This window comes from Lissotriton vulgaris, chromosome 2_1 (assembly GCF_964263255.1).
Source record: "Lissotriton vulgaris chromosome 2_1, aLisVul1.2, whole genome shotgun sequence".
NCBI classification, from domain to species: Eukaryota; Metazoa; Chordata; class Amphibia; order Caudata; family Salamandridae; genus Lissotriton; species Lissotriton vulgaris.
In genome coordinates, this window is record NC_141687.1 from 757,177,360 (window position 1) to 757,198,364 (window position 21,005).

Consider the following 21,005-nt stretch of genomic DNA (forward strand, 5'->3'; position numbering starts at 1 on the left):
AAAGAGTCTCGTCCAAGATCTCCAACCCTTGGTATGACGGGATAGACGGGCCATGCGAATGGCAGAGCGCACTTGGAGGTCAGCCCCCACTGCACTGCACCTAAAAACCTCATGAAACAGAGAAACGCCTACTTCAGGAAAATAAAACGCTCGAAAAGTGATTTCTTCAGCCTCCAGCTCGCCCAAGCAAAAAAACCGCCCAAGGAAATTGTTTGAGTTAATCAGAACACAATCCAAAGAACAACCCCAGACACTCAGCACCATGGGCGCTACACCTTCCGGTGAAGACTTCGCTGCTTTCTTTAACCAAAAAAACGACAACATAAGAAGCGATCTCCTCAATGACGCAATCCTTTACTCCAACCCCCAACACACAGCAGCGCCTGAACCAAAGAACAAGGCTACATGGTCATCCTTTGGCACCTACTCGGAAGAAGAAATTGGCAGATTGCTCAGCACCCTGAAACCATCCAAACACCTCACTGACCCCCTTCCTGCAAACGATGTAAAAGACTTTACCCCTTTGCTCCTCCCACTCTGGACTAAAATTATCAATAGCTCTCTTCAACAAGGATCCATCCCTGACGCCCTCAAAGTCGGACAAGTCACACCTCTACTAAAAAAAACAACAGCAGACCCCGCTGATCTAAACAATTACCGCCCGATTACAAATATTCCCACCCTCGCTAAACTGTTGGAAACATGCGTACAGCTACAACTGACTAAACACATAGACAAGTTTGATCTCCTCGACGCTCATCAATCAGGCTTCCGTGCAGGGCACAGTACCGAAACTGCCATGACTCACATAGTGGACGACGCCCTCCAAATACTAGACCAAAACGATACCTGCCTCCTCATCCTTCTGGATCTCTCTGAGGTAATAGAAATTTTAAGGTAGCCAAAGTGTCCCCCAACTCGCACCCTATACATGCACCCATGTTCCTTGTATGTCGTGTAACTTCCGTTCTGTTCATGCTAGAGAGACGCAAATACATTTGCGTCCATCTTGAACATGTTAGCTATCCAACCATACTAAGAAATCCCGTTAGTTATGTTCCTAAGCATACGGTGCCACCGTCTCTATGTGGTGCACTTTTGAAATTCGCACACGTTTTCTCCATGTTTTCTGACTCAGTCAAACTAGGCCCTTAACGAGGCCTCTCTGCCTCATCTCTCCTGTCTCCGAAAGCTGCACGCATCCCTGACCCCTGCCTTACTTCCTGCCAGCGCGGCGGTGCCCGGCTCGGCCTGGACTGCCTGCCAAATTCATGTTTTGCCTACAGGTATCTGCTCAGCCTCCTCGAAAACACATTCCAGTCTAGTGAAATGGGTAAACATATCCCCGGCTGCAGAGCAAAGGGCCCGGCCTTCCTGTCTCTCTTGCAAGTGATTTACTGAACCCGTTACCATGGTAGGCCCATGGCTCCGCTCATTGCACCGAGACACGTATGCATGCACTAGCATTCGGTATTGAAAGGCCCCTGCCCGAGAGACCTTTGTTTCAGACACTACATCCTCCAAACAACAGATATCAGATATGCTATAGGTACAGGTTGCCCTGACATTCCAGACACCAGTCTCCTCCACTAGTGCTAAAGTCAAAGCCCCCAGTTTCACGTCATACTAGTTGCGCGCGCATATAGGCGAAGGGTTTCTGCTGATTCTGCAACTTCTCACTTTACATCCACCCACATGTGACGTATCTTGTGACGTTTCTCTGACATGTACAGTGCACGCCCATGTGAACGCCTCTTTTCACGCCTCCTCTTACGCACATGTGTTCTTATCTCTCTCTTTTCACCTGTTACGCCTACTGTATTGGATTCATGTGTAACGATTCACTATATATAATGTGTAATGTTAATAAAACGTTGAATGTCCCTTCCTGAACCTGCGTGGTGATGGAACCCGATATCCTTTGCTTCGAAGCATAATATTAAAGCCCGTATGACTCAGATACCACGGACTCTGCCTCTCATTTTAATGAGCTGTCTTGTATTGATAATTATATGGAAAAATTGATTAGGTAAAACTTATTTACCACATAATTTGGCGCCCGAACAGGGACCCCCCCCTTCCCCACACGCCGGTGAAGTCACGCGGCCTTTGCCCCCTTCCACAACCCCGACGGAAACCGTGCACGTTGCGGGTTTTTCCCGCTATCTTCCCTCGGGTCCACGAGGGAGACGGAGACTGCGGTCCGGCGTCCAGACGAGGCGGTGAGGAATGCGGAGGATCCCGACCAGAGCCCTAGTCGAGAGAGCAAGGTCCGAGGTGTCCGGAGGCCCACCTGTTCCGGAGCGCATGCGTAGGAGAATCTTCACCTGACGCAGTCCAGTCCAGTCCAGTTTCCGTTCCGAGGCCTTCAGTTTCTTGCTTCCCGGTGAGTACCGTTGTTGGGAACGCATCTAGACGGGTTCATTAATTTGTGCTCGGTAAAGACAGGTCTAGGTACACAGGCCTGGTCCGTACGTGTTCGCTTAGGTGAATACGGTCTGACGTGACTCTTTATGGGACCGGTCTGTACTGTTTTAGCAGTGCATCTAGTCTAGTCTGTGATCAAGTATCTAGTGTTGCAACTCACGTTTTCCGTTCTGTTCTTATGTGTTTTCTATGTATCAGGTAACATGTTTGCAATATGTTTTAATGTTGTGGTATGAGTGACTGTTTTGCTATTCATTATTGTGTTTTACTGTGTCTACGTTTGAAGTGATTCGGCCATGCCGTTGTTTTCTAAATTACGTCAGATAGGTACTAGAAAAGGGATACTAGAAGAAGCAGTTCCTGTCCCACCTAGGGACACTCCAGGATATTTTATGTACCACAAACACGGCTTAGATGCTGTGCTGTATTTAGACTTATGGGTGGAGTACACCAAGAATCTGGAAGAGAAGTTTAGATGGCCTGCCTCAGGGACATGGGATGCCGAGTGCATCATGAGAGTAGAAGAAGCATTATGGAAAAAGAAATCCAGACAATCCCAGAAGGATGCCATAGAATTGTGGCGTAAAGAATCGCATAGGCGAACAGAAAAAGAACTCAGGAAAGCCGAGAGAAGTAGAGAAGAATCCGAAAAAGCCAGAGAAAAAGAGTTAATAGAAGAAGGAGAACAGGTTAGATCAGAACAATTAGACCGCCAAAGAAACGTACTCCTTACAGGCATGTATCCAGTTTTAACCGAGGGCCTGTCCAAAGCGACCCCGGAAGTACCCCGTAGCTTGCCACCACCATTGGTCCCGACCCAACTCCGTCACAAAAAGACCGCAGCAGACATTTTCCTTTCTTCCTATTTAGATGATGTAGCCCCAGAGTATACAAATGTACCCGTACAACCAGCTAATAATGGACCGCAGCAATTTCCGGCTGCTCTAGCCACGACCCCTCCACGTCATGATTCACTTCCCGCACCTGCTGTCATTTCCCCTGCTATTGGCCCTCAAAATCCTTTTTCGACAGATGCGACCCAGAGTCAGTCCCCGACACATGTACCGCTCCCACACACCATGACGTCAAGTCATGCCCATGGTTCTGCTTCAGGAGGTGCCGCAGGAGGCCCATATCACACCCCGCCACAATTACATCGAGTGACAATGAGAGACTTAGCATCACAGCGTACTCCGAAAGCGATGCCTCAGGAAAAACCTAAAGAGTATCTTACTGATTGTAGATATGATCCAGTACCAGGCAAGACCAAAGACATGATGTTAGCTTCGTTACGTTTACGACGTGTTACAGATTATCTGATGTTATTACCAGAAATGCCAGAACATCTAGACAAAATATATCATTTTATTAGGACAGGTGAAAGACCAGAATGTATTCGTGAAGCCATGGCATATCAGAAAGTTGAGACACAGGGTTTTATATTACGATTCTTGATTAATTGTTTAATAAGGGAACAAGATCAGACAGGTGTTGTTCAGGAAGAGATGGATGTACTGACAAAATGGGGTCAAAATATTGCAGACTGCAAACATGATAAACAAACGTGTATAGATGCCATGACCAGAAAGATTCGTAAGGAAATAGTAGCAATACATACTAGACAGAAGGCTGAAGCCGGGTCAGACAAGAATGAATCCTCAGAGGAGGAAGAAATAGAAACACCAGTAGAGAATCAGACTCCGGGTACCATAGCGTACGTAGGTAGAGTGAAACTCCCTGAACAGTATCCTTCTGATAGAACTTATGACAGATCCGTTCGTGCAGAAAACAAAAAACGATTCCTTTCCCCGATACCAGAGCAATGTTCTCTTGAACATGTTTTTCAAGTTACTGATAAAATACTGAAAGAAAGAATAGGTTATCATGAACTTAATACCTTACGTGATCAAGAACTAGCCCGGTCAGCAGTCCAATGGGCCGGGGATGACAGTATATATAATAATGATTTAGTAGTGCAAACATTTTTAAGCCTTACTCCAGAAGAACAGCGACTAGCTGGTATATACATGACCCAACATCTCATCACTTCATATGAAAATCAGCAATCCGATCCAGGTCCATTGTATAATTTATTGCAAGACTTACTCCTGAGAAGATGGAGAGGCTTAGGTACTGATTTAATTGATATTATTCTAGAACAACGTCACAAATATAGAACTTTCTTGACTCCACGTCTTGTTTCCGTTCCACCCCCAGTAAGACAGCCATATCACTTAGATAGACAGAACCCCTTACGAGAAGTACATCCAATTCGGAAGCCAGATGATTCACTTGAACGCGTGTTCGTATACACTCCTTTGACTAAAATGGAATTATTGGAAATGAAGAAAATCGTACCTTGTCACGATAAAGATCCTGCAGGCTTCCACCGTGAATTAAAAGACATGTTACTAATGGGAGATTATACGTATCCTGATATTCTTAAAATGCTAAAAGTATTGTTGCCAGCAGGGATTTACGAAAAACTGAAAGAAAAAGAATGGGAGGTGGGAGATAAAAAGATTATTTGGACTGAAATAGAGAACGAGGAAAATAGACGTACCCCAGGTCTCGGTCTTGGGGATAAAGCTAAAGCACTACCAGGATTATTAGTACAGGTTTTGCCTAGATTATTGACAGTTAAAAAGGAAGACTGGGATGCGATCTCAGCCTGCAAACAAAAACAAGACGAAGACACTAGTGATTTTTATTCGAGATTCGAGAAATGTTTCATTATCAATAGTGGCCTGAAAACAAGTAGCGAGTCTTTCCCACATCTTTTTGTGACCAAATTAGTCGAGAATTCCTTGCCCCAGGTCAAAAACAGAGTATTGAAAGTCGAAAGTACATGGCAAGCTAACACGCCTTCCCAAATGTTACAGATGTTACAGTACCACCAGAACAGAATTAGAGAAGAACACGATCATGAACAGAGACGCATGAATGACACGAAAATGAAAGTACTAGTTGCCCAGTCTGTACCAGCAAATGGTCAGAAGGGTGGTAACACGCAGAACGCACAGATTAGTCATTCTACAGGTCCAGTTAAAGGTAATTGCAATTATTGCAAGCAGCCAGGTCACTTTATAAGTGATTGTGCCGTTCTCAGACACAATATTGCTACGGGCAAAACTAAAGAAAGACCACGTCCACCTAGACCTGAACACGTTCAACAGAATATTTCACAGAATCCGCAACCTTCACAGCACGTACAGCAACAGACAGTAGCTGTACCCCAACCCCAACCTATTGCTGCAACTCAACATGTCACGTCACAAATGTACCAGTATGCACAGTCAGATTACCCCGATTATCAGCAGTACACATGAAACAGCCTAGAGAGGGAGGTTGGCTTGCCCCTTATCGAGGTTCCTGTAGATCAAGATGGTCCCTATGTACATAGTCAGGTATTAGGGAAAGACAGAAAATTTTTGATTGACACGGGGGCGAGCAGAACTACCATTAGTCATGACGAGGTTCCAGGGGCACCCCTCTCAGGCTCACAGAATGTTTCCCTTGGATTTTCAGGAAAACCTATTGTTAATGAAGTATCACAGCCAGTTCCCCTTGCAGTTGGTCCATTGTCCCGTACCACAGATTTATTGCTTACCAAATCATGTCCTGAAAACCTGCTTGGTATTAAAACGCTGAAAGCTCTAGGAGCTGTTATATGTTGTTCTCCGGAAGGAGTGAGATTGTTCCTACGTGACTTTAAGGGTCACTATGTTTTGAGAGATTTTGATGTCAGATTGCAAAATGTTCCACCGCATTTGTGGGCGCAAGGTTCAACTGATGTAGGTTGTATCCACATTACTCCCTATCGTGTCACCCTCAAACAAGGTGTTGTACTACCCCGTATCCGACAATACAAATTGCCCCCCGAGGCTGTAACAGCCTTATTGAAAATAATTGACGAACTCATTGCCCAGGGAGTAGTCGTAGAAACTGACTCCAATGTATGTAATTCTCCAATCATTCCGATTCTTAAACGAACTGACCCAAATGCACCTCCAGTCTATAGGCTGGTGATCGATCTCCGAGAACTCAACAAATGCATAGTACCACAGTACCCAGTGGTCCCAGATATTTCGTCACTACTGACTGCCATTGATTCCGAAGCAGCGTTCTTTACTGTAATTGATCTTAAGAACGCTTTCTTTAGTGTTCCCATTCACCCGGAAAGCCAATATTTGTTCGGATTCTCATTAAATGGCCGAAGTTTTAAATTTGCACGTGCACCTCAAGGGTTCACAGAAAGTCCCAGTATTTACAGCCAAGCCCTGAAACGACAATTAGACAGTATTCACATGCCTACTGACACTGCTCTGCTACAGTACGTTGATGATCTACTGATCACAGCACGGACCGAACGTGACTGCGAGAGCGCGTCACTGACAGTCTTGTTTTTCCTTGCCGACAAGGGGCACAAGGTGTCCCCTTCAAAGCTCCAATTCTGTGCCCAGCAAGTGGTATACCTTGGGCACTTGCTGTCCAAGGAGGGGAGACAGTTGACACCAGATCGTATCCAGTTAATAGCACATCTGCCACAACCCAAGACTCAAAAGGAAGTACGGGCTTTTATTGGCCTCACTTCATACTGCAGACAATGGATTCCCCAATATGCATTTCTAGCCAAACCACTTATTCAGTTGACAACACAGGAGGCAGCGACTTCGACTGTCCTCCCTTGGACTCAGGAACATACACAAGCTTTTAATGACTTGAAGAAAGCTTTATGTCAAGCACCAGTTCTAGCGACACCATGTTACAGCAAACCTTTTACACTTTTTGTCACAGAACGCGATGGCACCGCGTTGTCCGTTCTCACACAAGACCAAGCAGGACACCATAAGCCTTGTGCTTATTTTTCCAGTACATTGGATCCAGTAGCCCAGGCTCTGCCTGCGTGCCTAAAATCAGTTGCAGCAACAGCTCTAGCTATCAGACAAAGCGATTCAATAGTGCTAGGACATCCCTTGACAGTACAGGTTCCACATTCCGTGGAAGTACTTCTGAACCGAACCCAGACTCAGCACTTGACCATAGCACGACTGACAGGTTATGAACTGACAATGTTCCAGCCACACATAGAAATCAGACGATGCAACATACTTAATCCTGCCACATTGTTACCCTCGAGTACAACAGATCCAACACCACATGACTGTGTAGAAGTCATTAATACAGTAACTAAGCCCCGACAGGACTTGACAGACATTGCATTATCCGATCCAGACCTGACACTTTACGTGGATGGTTCATGTATGAGAACAAACACAGGAGAGTTAGTGGCCGCCTATGCAGTGACCACTGAAACCGAAGTTTTAGATACGCATCATATTGACACACTATCTGCTCAAGCTGCAGAACTTATAGCCTTGACCCAAGCATGTATATTAGCCAAGAACAAGAAAGTAAACATATACACTGATTCACAATATGCATTCGGAGTCGTTCACGACTTCGGAGTCCTATGGGAAGAGAGAGGTTTCCTAACTTCTCACGGTACCAAGATCCAGCATGGCCCCCTCATTCAAGCCCTGTTAGAAGCAATACACTTGCCTACAGCCATAGCCATTATGAAATGCAAAGCACATACCAAAGTCACTGACAGAATTTCCCAGGGTAACGACCTGGCAGATCATACAGCCAAACTCACAGCTCAGACAGTTATCCCGACTGACATGACCAAGACTACTTTGACACATTGCCTGACAGTTAAGGATCCCATTCTAGATGTACTCGACATACAAACACATGCTACACCAGACGAAATCAAGAAATGGACTGAACAAGGAGGGATCCAAACAGATCAGGGATGGATGACGAAGGGAAGGGCCACATGGTTCCTCCCCGACTCCATGGTTCAAATCATTATTAACACAGCACATAGTCCAGCACACTTAAGAGAGAAAGCCATGTTAGACAGCTTACAGAACCTCTGGTATATCAAACACTTACGAGCAGCAGCAAAACAGAAAGTGCGTACTTGCATGATCTGTTGTCAGTTCAATCCAGGAAAAGGTGTCCCCGTGGAACAGGGTGGATTTCATCCTCCTGACCATCCTTTTGAAGTCCTCCAGATGGATTATATCCAGATGGACCGATGTCGAGGTTTCAAGTATGTCCTCGTAATCGTATGTGCTCTTTCTCAGTGGACAGAAGCATATCCAGTCCCAGATTACACTGCCCCGACCACTGCCAAACAGCTGGTTCGTGAATTTTTCCCACGATACGGCTTGCCCCGTGTCGTGTACTCTGATAATGGACAGCCATTCTCGTCCGAGCTCATGAGACAGGTTTCACTTTTGTTAGGTTACCAGTGGGAGTTCCACTGTGTCCGACATCCTGAAGCCGCAGGTCTCGTAGAGAGACACAATCAGACCCTAAAAACCCGTCTTGCTAAAATTTGTGCCGAGAAAGGTGTAGATTGGATAGTTGCCTTGCCAGTTGCACTCTTTTACATGCGAATGGTAGCTCATTCCAGGACAGGGCTATCCCCGTATGAGGTGGTCTTTGGGAGGCCTCCGAATATGTGGGGGACGCCTATGCCCCGTAGGATCACTTATGTTGACAGTTGTATGCTGACAGATTACCTGGCCTCCTTGATGTCTGCACTACAATCTTGTCGTTCACAGGTCGCGGCTGCCTTTCCGGACAACACCCAAGTAAAGCCACATGAAGTCCGCCCAGGAGAACTCGTACTGATTCGGAATTTTGATCGGAAGAGTCCGCTGGAACCCAGATGGAAGCAGCCGAAGTTGGTTTTATTATCTACAAGAACTGCAGTGAAATTGGAGGGCAGGAAGGGCTGGGTGCACTCCAGCCACATAAAAAAGATTCACGGACTGTGTCCAGACCTGCCTATTAAGGACTGCCCCTTTCCCTTTCCCTCTCCAGAGACTGATACTAAACTCCCCCTGCTAGAGAAAACTCCTCAAGAGGAGTATCGGGAGAAGCCGAGGTCTAGTAAGTCAGACAGAGTTTAATTGTTTAAGTCCCCCCCTGGGTGAAGCGGTTAGACAGGTTTCTGGCATGTATAGAATAGACCCCAGTAGTCAGAGAGATAGGCGAAACGAAAAATGGAAAAAACACTGTAAAGTTTTGCATGGCGGATGCATCATCGCCTTGATCTCAATGTTTCTTCTGAGTCTTACGATAATCTGTATAAGCTTAATGTTACACATTTTTTTTCCTCTTGATTCAAATGTACATGTTTCCTCTAATGACACTGTGGAGCACACTTTCAGCGACCTGCCTCCCCACGAATTGTCCTATCGTTTAGCAATGCGCAACAATACATTCATCCGTATGTTACATCATTCACACCAAACCAGCAATGCCACCAATTGCTGGATATGTGGCCGACTCCCTCCCTATCAGAAGTACAAGGGAGCTCTGCCCCTCTTTCCTTACCCGTTCACACATAATGGTTCGTGTGGTGCATGGTTTACTTTAATGTCCTCCCTAGATAGTAAGTCCAAAGTCTCCCAAGGCAATTGGATATGGGGAAACCTGAATACAGTCATGAATAAAGCATGTTTCCCAGATGCAGACGGTCTCCCACAAAGGACTGGGACTGATCTAGAAAATGAAGTGTATGCATTAGGTAACTTCTCCCTCAACCTCATGATCCTGAATGTCCAGTCCGAGACTAATTCGGACTTGCCGTCTGTTACAGTTTTACCAGTAAAAGGTGAATTATGTGTCAGAAAAATTGGTTCAGTACATCTAGGACACAGCGATTGTGATACTGTTGTCGAATTCAGTGATAAAGGCAAGTCTACTTTCAAAGCTTCCCGACATTCCTATTTCATTTGTGGTCAGACTGCCTATTTACGTTTACCTCCAGACTGGGATGGTACTTGTTTTATTGCATTCCTACTGCCACCTGTTTTTCTAGCCCCATCTGATTATCATAGAAATTCTCGCCTCACTCATGTTAGACAGAAGAGAGATCTCCCAATAGTCGATCAGACTGAAACTACATGGGAACAATACACAGACTTCAATAAAGGATTCTTTCCTTATTTAGGCACTGTCTCAAATAGTAAACTTATACGCAAATTGACCAGAATCCTTGAAGCAGTAGTGAACGAAACTACTTCTGCCCTAGGTAACTTAACAGAAGAGCAGTCTGCTATGAGACTTGTTGTTGTTCAGAACCGCCTTGTCCTTGACGTCATCCTGGCCGATAGGGGCGGGGCTTGTAGAGTCATCGGATCCAGTTGTTGCGTATTTATTCCAAATAACGCGCCATCCGTGTATAAGGCCATAACTCGGCTTCATGAAATAGCTCACCTGATACACCAGAATCCAGGCTCCTGGACTTGGTCCGGTTGGTTCTGGAGTGTAGTATCTGCCTGGGGATGGAAGCTACTGTCATTCCTAGGAATAGCACTGTTATAGTTTTCAGTTGTTGTCTCTGTCTGCAATGTGGGCCAGCGATTTGCGGCTTGTGCGCCACAGTCTGTATTCCCCGTCCAAGTACACGTTCCCGTTCCCGAATAAAGAAAGATGAACAAATGATGCTCTATGAACAGATAGACGGTCTCATGAATATAGATATATCCTGAAGGGTGTAGTAGGGTCCAAGGAGGGAATGAGGTAATAGAAATGTTAAGGTAGCCAAAGTGTCCCCCAACTCGCACCCTATACATGCACCCATGTTCCTTGTATGTCGTGTAACTTCCGTTCTGTTCATGCTAGAGAGACGCAAATACATTTGCGTCCATCTTGAACATGTTAGCTATCCAACCATACCAAGAAATCCCGTTAGTTATGTTCCTAAGCATACGGTGCCACCTTCTCTATGTGGTGCACTTTTGAAATTCGCACACGTTTTCTCCATGTTTTCTGACTCAGTCAAACTAGGCCCTTAACAAGGCCTCTCTGCCTCATCTCTTTTGTCTCCGAAAGCTGCACGCATCCCTGACCCCTGCCTTACTTCCTGCCAGCGCGGCGGTGCCCGGCTCGGCCTGGACTGCCTGCCAAATTCATGTTTTTCCTACAGGTATCTGCTCAGCCTCCTCGAAAACACATTCCAGTCTAGTGAAATGGGTAAACATATCCCCGGCTGCAGAGCAAAGGGCCCGGCCTTCCTGTCTCTCTTGCAAGTGATTTACTGAACCCGTTACCATGGTAGGCCCATGGCTCCGCTCATTGCACCGAGACACGTATGCATGCACTAGCATTCGGTATTGAAAGGCCCCTGCCCGAGAGACCTTTGTTTCAGACACTACATCCTCCAAACAACAGATATCAGATATGCTATAGGTACAGGTTGCCCTGACATTCCAGACACCAGTCTCCTCCACTAGTGCTAAAGTCAAAGCCCCCAGTTTCACGTCATACTAGTTGCGCGCGCATATAGGCGAAGGGTTTCTGCTGATTCTGCAACTTCTCACTTTACATCCACCCACATGTGACGTATCTTGTGACGTTTCTCTGACATGTACAGTGCACGCCCATGTGTACGCCTCTTTTCACGCCTCCTCTTACGCACATGTGTTCTTATCTCTCTCTTTTCACCTGTTACGCCTACTGTATTGGATTCATGTGTAACGATTCACTATATATAATGTGTAATGTTAATAAAACGTTGAATGTCCCTTCCTGAACCTGCGTGGTGATGGAACCCGATATCCTTTGCTTCGAAGCATAATATTAAAGCCCGTATGACTCAGATACCACGGACTCTGCCTCTCATTTTAATGAGCTGTCTTGTATTGATAATTATATGGAAAAATTGATTAGGTAAAACTTATTTACCACATCTCCTCAGAATTCGACACAGTTAAACATGAGAACTTACTCGAACTGCTAAACACAAGAATGGGCATATCAGGGACTGTTCTCAAGTGGTTCACCTCCTTTCTACACAACCGGTCACAAAGATTCAAAAGCAACAACGCGATGTCCTCTCCGGTACCTGTATCGCTAGGCGTCCCTCAAGGATCCTCCCTCTCCCCAACACTGTTCAACCTAGTTATGGAACCTCTCACTACTTTGCTACAGACATCCAATGTTCATTTTCATATGTATGCCGACGACACCCAACTTTATCTCAAAATACAATCCCCCGAGGACATCATGGTTCTGAACACCACGATCAGAAACACCCAATCCTGGCTTGCCGAGAATCACCTCAAACTCAATGCCCTGAAAACTGAGTTCCTCCTGATCTCACCTCCCGCAAAAATCTCTACGGCTCAAACATGGCTTAAGCACTTAACGGTTCTAAATGTACAACCTACCGTCGTAGACTCAGCAAAATCTTTAGGCATAACACTTGATGCCAATCTCGACATGCAGCAGCACATCAGCAAGGCAACCAAAGGAGCGAACTTTCAAATCAACACCGTGAGAAAACTTAAACCCTTCCTCCCAGCCAAAGACTTCCAAACTGCAGTACAATCTATAGTCATCCCGCACATAGAGTACGGAAGCACCGCCCTCTGCGGGCTCCCCCTAACTACAACGGCTCCCCTAAGAGCGTCCCTTAACGCTGCAGCGAGACTCATCACTGGCTCAAAAAAGCACTCGCATATTTCCCCTGACTTTAAATCCTTGAACTGGCTACCTTTTGAAGCCAGAATACATCTGAAAATCGCCTGCATGACTCACAAGGCTGTACACATGAACTCACCTGCCTACCTCACTCAAAAGCTAACAATCTCGGGTGGCTCTAGAATTACTAGAAGCACAAGCAATCTTCTGCTGAAACCTCGAAGATTCCGGAAGGAAAAAACCTATAAACTCTCCTTTTCAGGAATGGCACCCAGGATCTGGAACTCACTCCCTCCTGAAACCAGGCTCATCTCCTCCAACAAACTGTTTAAGAAAGAAATAAAAGCGATCCTCATGGCTAAATACACATGACCTATTACTCGGTATTTTCTCATGAATCCGCTCCGTAATTACCTGCCTTGGACCCCTCGGTCTACTTGTACTACTTGTATTATGACTTATTTGATTGTATACGTTCCCTCTCTGTATATTGTTATGTTGTTGACGTACCTGTCTGACTTTGCACACCGTACCTTCACCACCTCAACTATCCCTACTTTTGTACTACTGAGGCACCTGTGTGACTATACATCCTGCACTCACCTACCTCAACTATGCACACCTTTATGCTATTTCCTAAAACACATTAAGCACGCTTAAACAAGTATATGCTCACTTTTGTACTTTTATATTATTGGCGCAACTGTTTGACTATGCACCTTGTACAGACATTACCTCACCTGCGACCTACCTCCTGTTTGTTTTTTGACTTACCTATGTAACTATGCACCTTGTACCTATCTACCTCAACTATGTAACTATGCACATGTACCTTGACTATCACCCCCGTGCCATTGTAAAGCGCTCTGATATCTGCAAAGATCTTGTTCGCGCTATATAAAACTTTCAAAATAAAATAAATAAATAAACAACTTTTTGTGTCTTTTTCGCCGCCACCTAAAGCCAACCCTATATCAAAATCAGGGATCGCCAGATGGATAGTTAAATGCATACATATTTGTTACCAAAAAGCAAAACGCACGTTAACAATTCCTCCAAAAGCCTACTCGACAAGAAAGATAGGGGCTTCAATGGCATTCTTAGGGAACATCCCCTTGGATGACATATGCAGAGGAGCTACATGGCTTACACCGCACCCATTCACAAAGCATTATTGTGTAGATGTGCAAACTTAACAACAAGCCACTGTGGGCCAGGCTGTATTAAAAACACTGTTTCAAACAACTGCAACAGATACGGGTGGTCGCCGCTAGGTGTGGGTACTGCTATACAATCTATGCATAGTGTGTAGTCTGCAGCTCATATGCCTCGTACGGAAAATGCTAATTACCAGTAGGCATATGTTCTTGGCATGTAGAGCTGCAGAGTTACACACACCCACCCTCCTCCCCGGCTACCTTTATCTGTTCCAGTTTTATCTTAATTAGATACAAATCACATGGACATCACTACTTCTTGTACAGCTCCATCACTTCCCTAATGGCGAAAAACAATCTGGGGATGGAGCCGATGCCCATGCGCAGTATCATCCTAAGGAGGAGTCACCTATCCCGTGACTCCGAAAGACTTTTCTACAACAAAACAAACAGCAAACATCCGGGCCCAACACTAGGTGGCCATCTATGCATAGTGTGTAACTCTGCAGCTCTACATGCCAAGAACTGATGCATACTTGTAAGTAGCATTTTCCTTTCTATAAGGCAGCATGTGCCTGCACTGCAGAATATATTGACCGAAAATATTTAGACTGGTACGAAAGGGAGCTGAACACAAGACTAATAGAGTTGGAATTTCCGAGGTAGGTGACACCTCCTTTGGATCTATTGGTACACCAGATGTACCAAATGCCAAGGTTAGTCAAACAGGTGGTGGTTTCCCAGGATCCAAGGCGAAGTACTTTGGATTTCTTGGTCACGGCTATTTGGGTATGCTTTTCCCCTGCTATCGTAGGGTTTTGCGGAAGTTGGAAAAAAGAACTCTGTTTGCAGGTGCTAATCTCCAAGCATGGGTATGCAGATTCGGTACAGGGGGGCATGGAATCTATCCATAGAACCACCAGTTAATATCAACCCAATACTGTAACTTTTCCCACGAATCAAGGTCAGGTGTGACATCACAACCCAGCCTCACTGCACCTGGCTGCTGCGGACCTAAAGTATAGTTCCTTCAACATTGCAACAGACTGTAAATAAGATCCTTCAAATTACCAAACCCAAATTCAACCAGGTGATTGTTAAACGGTAAAGGGAGAGACATAGCATTTTGTTATCCACTATAATAGTCGCATGCTTCATCATTAAAAGGGATACCGAAGTATTTTGAGGTATTTTTATCTCTTAGAAGACCCCCACATGTAACTATCTCAAATTGCTTCCTTGAAAATGGTCATGGTCAAGTCCATCCCAGTTTGTATTGACCAGGATGTGACCCAATAATGACGCATGGCATCATCGTCAGTGGAATGATAAAGGCAGCAAGTCCAGCGGTAGCCTACCCTTGACAAATGTGTGACTACAGGGTGCCACCCCTTCTTTTTCCCAGGTTAACAGTGAGTAGCTTAGAGAAAATAACCAAGTTAGATCTCCCTGTTTTCCGGTAATTGTGTCTTTATTATCCGAATACCAGGATTGAGATCAGTGACATTGCATATCTGGGCTCTTCAACGACGCCTGAACTTGTAGACCAACTCAGATGGAAAGGTGCTAATAGCCCTCATCAATTGTTGATAAAATGGTAAAGAAGCCATGCTGTTCCAATACTGCGCTTTGCAAGTATTTGTTAACATAACATAATGTACTTTGCGACTCGCCATGTAAACAATCGCATTCCTTGCCATTTGGAAGGTAGTGGGCTCGATAGGGCCCCCGTCACCTCTTACTATTATCAAAGCAATTTATCAGTACTTTGTGACAACTGTTGAGATCGGAGGTGCAGGGATCGAAAACAAACCTGATATACTTGTCTAGACTCATGCTGCTCCTTTTCCTGCATTAAACACAGAAACCAGCAATTGGTGAATGTGATTGATTATAATAGAATTCTTTGAAGCAACATCCTCTTAATGTGTTGTATTTTCATTTGGAAAACAGTTTTAGATTTTTCAGGCACCCTTTTTGTGATAAGAATATTAAGAGAAAAAAGAGATATTTCATTTCCTCTCAAAGTTTGCTGTTTCCTCAATTTTTAATCTTTGGCATGGAAATCAGGAAATCCTGTTACATCTTTGTTTACAATACTACATGCATTATTATATTTTGACTCCATGTTTTTTCCCCCAGGAAAGCTTCAATGTATTGGATTCTGGCATTTACAGAGTGATTAGTCGAAGATGCAGTCAATCAGATGAGGACTCTGGCTCCTTGCACAGCCAAAATATGTCAGATGATGAGCGGCTTAAAGACGTTTCCTCACATCATGAAGACGAACAGGCAGAAATGGGTAAGAACGAACATCGAAGGAAGGGTCTGACTGAGGAACACATTTATTTAGAGGTTTAAAATGGCGATTCAGGTTTTTTCAGCCACTTAAGAGCATTTGCATATCTGAATGGGAATAGAGTAGAAAGTGGGTGCTAGAAGGATTTGGGTGTCATAGTATAATCGTGTGTAAAACAACGGAGTCTGGTCCTGGGACGAGGGGGCAGCTGGACCAAATAGATCATACAACAAAGAAAGTTGCTAGCCCTCTCAATCGTTTAGTCTCTAAATAATTTGAGACAGCAAACAAAAATGAGTCAATTGTTTGTAAGGGTAATTTTATTTAACCCTTTTGAGCTTATTTTAGTGGTATTTACCTATTTTAAAGGCGAGAAGAACACTTTACAAAAAGCTTTACAAAACACAATAACACATATTTACAACTACTATACAATTAACATATATACAGTTAAACAAACAGTTATGCACAAACTTCTTTTACAAAAGAATATAGTGATTATGTCCACAAATAATAACTCTTTGCGAAATTTCAAACCACTACAAAACCCACAAAATGAAAGAATGGCAACAAGAATTGAATTTTTTGTTTAGCAGTCAATTCAGAGATACTGAATAATCCCTTCAGGGGCAGATATTTTATGGTGCCTGTCTGCCGTTTGCCGACGCGTTTTGAATCTGTAAAGAATCGCAGATTCTCCTCAGGGCTCTTTCATTGTAGTTGATCTATACAAATAAGAATATAAAGGAAGTTTATTTTAATAAATGATAATTAGACACTTGTTGACCCCCTATGGTCCCTTAGAGTTACCGGGCTAGTTACCTTCGTGAAAAGGCGGTATGGTCTCGTGGTCCAATTGCTCACGAGGGGCTGTGAGCCGCAGATATTCAATATAACAGAAGATCAGTTCTGCAAAAAAATTAATTCACATGCTTACTAAACCGCCCGGGGCAGCACAGTATGACTGACTCCAGACTGGAAGGGCACAAGTTTCCTACCTCTGTCTGATATGACGGTAAGGCTGTGTCTAGATCCTTTCAGTGGTCAGTATAATTGTGATGATACCTGTAAGGCACAAACGTTGTGCTCAGTATTAGAATCGACTTTGACACCCTGGACTAGTAAGGTTATGCGAGGGAGTGTTTGATAACATACCTATTGTTAGAAGGTAAAGCGGAGAATGCCGGTCGCCATGCCGTTTTCTCCTTATCGTTCTCAAAAGAAACTACTTCCGTGTCAATGATGACTTCTTTTTGCAAATCAAGGGCACCGCGATGGGGTGTCCTTATGCTCCGGAAATGGCTGTATTATATATGGCCGAATACGAGAAAAAATTTGTGGAGGAAAATAACCCTTTCAAACATCATATTGTGCACTGGTATCGTTACATCGACGACGTGTGGCTCCTGTGGCAGGGGAGCCACACCGAGTTGACTGACTTTCACCAGTGGCTCAATACCAGACACCGGGACATAAAATTCTCGGTTGACTCCAGCAATGTGAAAATGACATTCCTTGATGTGGAAATAACAGATGTTGGAGGCTCCCTAAAGTCCTCCCTATTTAAGAATGCCACAGACAAAAATACCATACTCCACTATAATAGCTCGCATCCTAGAAATTTGAGGGCTAACTTGCCGTACGGACAACTCCTGCGCATTAGGAGGAATTGTTCGGAGCTGGCACAATTCGACCAATATGGGCAGAACTTCTGTGAAGAACTAACGCAACGGGGGTACCCCAAAAAATTGTTGAAACATTCTTTCAAGAGAGCACGCTACACACCCAGAGAGTGCCTTCTTGAAACCAAAATCAAGCGTGACCTCGAGAACCTGGTTTGTGTGACGACATTTTGTGCAGAACTGGATACACCTATTCCCCGCCCAATATTTGCCTTTAAAAGAAATCAAAATATTGGCCAGCAAATAGTTCGTGCAGACATAAGAATAGCCAAACCAAAAAGTGACTTGTTGTCTCAATGGGGTCTCAAACCCATTGAAGGACACCATAGATGTGGTAATTGCATCGCGTGCGACACGACTATTGAGGGTAAAACTTTTCAACATCTCAACACAACATGGTCACACACAGGCTTCACCAATTGCAGAACGAAAAATGTTGTTTATGCCATCATTTGCCCTTGTTCCAAAATCTACATAGGCAAGACCAACCAACAGGTGAATACGCGTATGACACAGCACAGGTCACGCATCAAGAACAAAGTTCTAACTGCGCCCTTAGTCCAACATTTCTCAGATAAACAACATGGGGAAAATGATTTTAAATGGACTGTGCTATTCAGTATAAACCAGCCAAAATCAGGTATCAACATTGAACAAATCCTATTGAGTAAGGAGGCCTATCTAATACTCAAGTTTAATAGCACTTAAACTGGGTTGAATTCACTTTCGGAAATTTCGCGGCTGTAAAGTTTTCCACGCGATCAAACCCTGAAGAACTACAACACCCACAATGCCGAGTGCATGGTTCACTATGATGTAGGAGCTCCAGACGGCCACACGGCTGCCAAAGTGTTCGCATTTCCTGGTCAGACAACGCAAGAGCGAGGTGAGTGCAAGCGAGACTCCAAACGTGTTATGACAAACTTAACATCTTTAGCCCGAAACTAAGGAAATCTCCCTTTTCATTCCAGCGTGATTGAAATACACGCCTTTGTGAACATCGCGGAGGAATTTAACCTTGGTCCCCGCCATTGACTAAAACTTCACACAGAGAACGATAAGGAGAAAACGGCATGGCGACCGGCGTTCTCCGCTTTACCTTCTAACAATAGGTATGTTATCAAACACTCCCTCGCATAACCTTACTAGTCCAGGGTGTCAAAGTCGATTCTAATACTGAGCACAACGTTTGTGCCTTACAGGTATCATCGCAATTATACTGACCACTGAAAGGATCTAGACACAGCCTTACCGTCATATCAGACAGAGGTAGGAAAATTGTGCCCTTCCAGTCTGGAGTCAGTCATACTGTGCTGCCCCGGGCGGTTTAGTAAGCATGTGAATAAATTTTTTTGCAGAACTGATCTTCTGTTATATTGAATATCTGCGGCTCACAGCCCCTCGTGAGCAATTGGACCACGAGACCATACCGCCTTTTCACAAAGGTAACTAGTCCGGTAACTCTTAGCAACCATAGGGGGTCGACAAGTGTCTAATTATCATTTCATAAAACAAACTTCCTTTATATTCTTATTTGTATAGATCAACTACAATGAAAGAGCCCTGAGGAGAATCTGCGATTCTTTACAGATTCGAAACGCGTCGGCAAACGGCAGACAGGCACCATAAAATATCTGCCCCTGAAGGGATTATTCAGTATCTCTGAATTGACTGCTAAACAAAAAATTCAATTCTTGTTGCCATTCTTTCATTTTGTGGGTTTTGTAGTGGTTTGAAATTTCGCAAAGAGTTATTATTTGTGGACATAATCACTATATTCTTTTGTAAAAGACGTTTGTGCATAACTGTTTGTTTAACTGTATATATGTTAATTGTATATTAGTTGTAAATATGTGTTATTGTGTTTGGTAAAGCTTTTTGTAAAGTGTTCTTCTCGCCTTTAAAATAGGTAAATACCACTAAAATAAGCTCAAAAGGGTTAAATAAAATTACCCTTACAAACAATTGACTCATTTTTGTTTGTTGTCTCAAATTGTTTAGAGACTAAACGATTGAGAGGGCTAGCAACTTTCTTTGTTGTATGATAGTAGAATCGTGGCCACCCAAGCAAGACTCTGCTGTGGCTTTGTACATGCAGTGTTGAAGAGATAAGCTCTAAAGCCTCCATTAATGTAGAACTAGATTGAATCCATGCATTGTGTTTACAAATGTTATTGACTTTTTCGGTTGTGGTAACTTCTTCAAAGCTGTCGAAATGATTATAATACAAAAATAGTACTAAGATAAACAAGTTAACATTTTTGGAGATCATAACAAAGAAAAAGAATAAGCAAAGTGTTCCTAAACTTGTATTTGCATTATGCAACACAACTGTTGTGTAATAACTGTTAATAAACAAAAGATTCTGTAATGGCATAACCTATTAGGATGAAAGAGAAAAATGGACAAAAAAGAGGAAAGCAGGATAAATATAAAAGATTTATGAAAGTATATAGCTGGGAACAAATAGAAAGAAGGATAACTAAAATCTATTGAAGGAAAAGAAAAAACTGTAAAAATGCTTGGCTTAAGTATTCAAGGATGTTAAAAAACGTAATCTGGACTACTAGAAGACTGAGTACAAGTAGATTTTCTTAATAAAAATGGTTAATTAACCAAAGCTATCCATCCTAACTTAGGATCCGATTCACTAAGGGAAATTTGGCCATAAACCTACGTTTTGCATTGTAGGATATTTGTTGATAATTATTAACATTATGAATTGCCCCACTCAGTTCAGGATCATGGAAAATGTCCACAATGCATTAAGGTATGCATTTATATAAATTTTAATAAGTGCAATGTGAGCCAATAAACTGCGAATTAAATAGCACAAAACCTTCTATCAGTAGCATAGATATTTCCAAATTTCTAATGTTTTTCCACTCCATCTATTTATAGTACTAACAATAGGACACCAACACTCGTAGA

At 43.7% G+C, this 21,005-nt stretch overlaps 1 protein-coding gene across 1 annotated transcript in view; it reads left to right on the top strand.

The window, feature by feature from the left end:
- Nucleotides 1-21,005, top strand: part of HPS5 (HPS5 biogenesis of lysosomal organelles complex 2 subunit 2) — a 607,584-nt gene that overhangs the window by 254,965 nt on the left and 331,614 nt on the right. Inside the window, exon 12 of the mRNA XM_086956066.1 lies at nt 16,236-16,395. Within this exon, the coding sequence (XP_086812192.1) occupies nt 16,236-16,395 (160 nt within the window). The remainder of the gene's footprint in view (nt 1-16,235; nt 16,396-21,005) is intronic.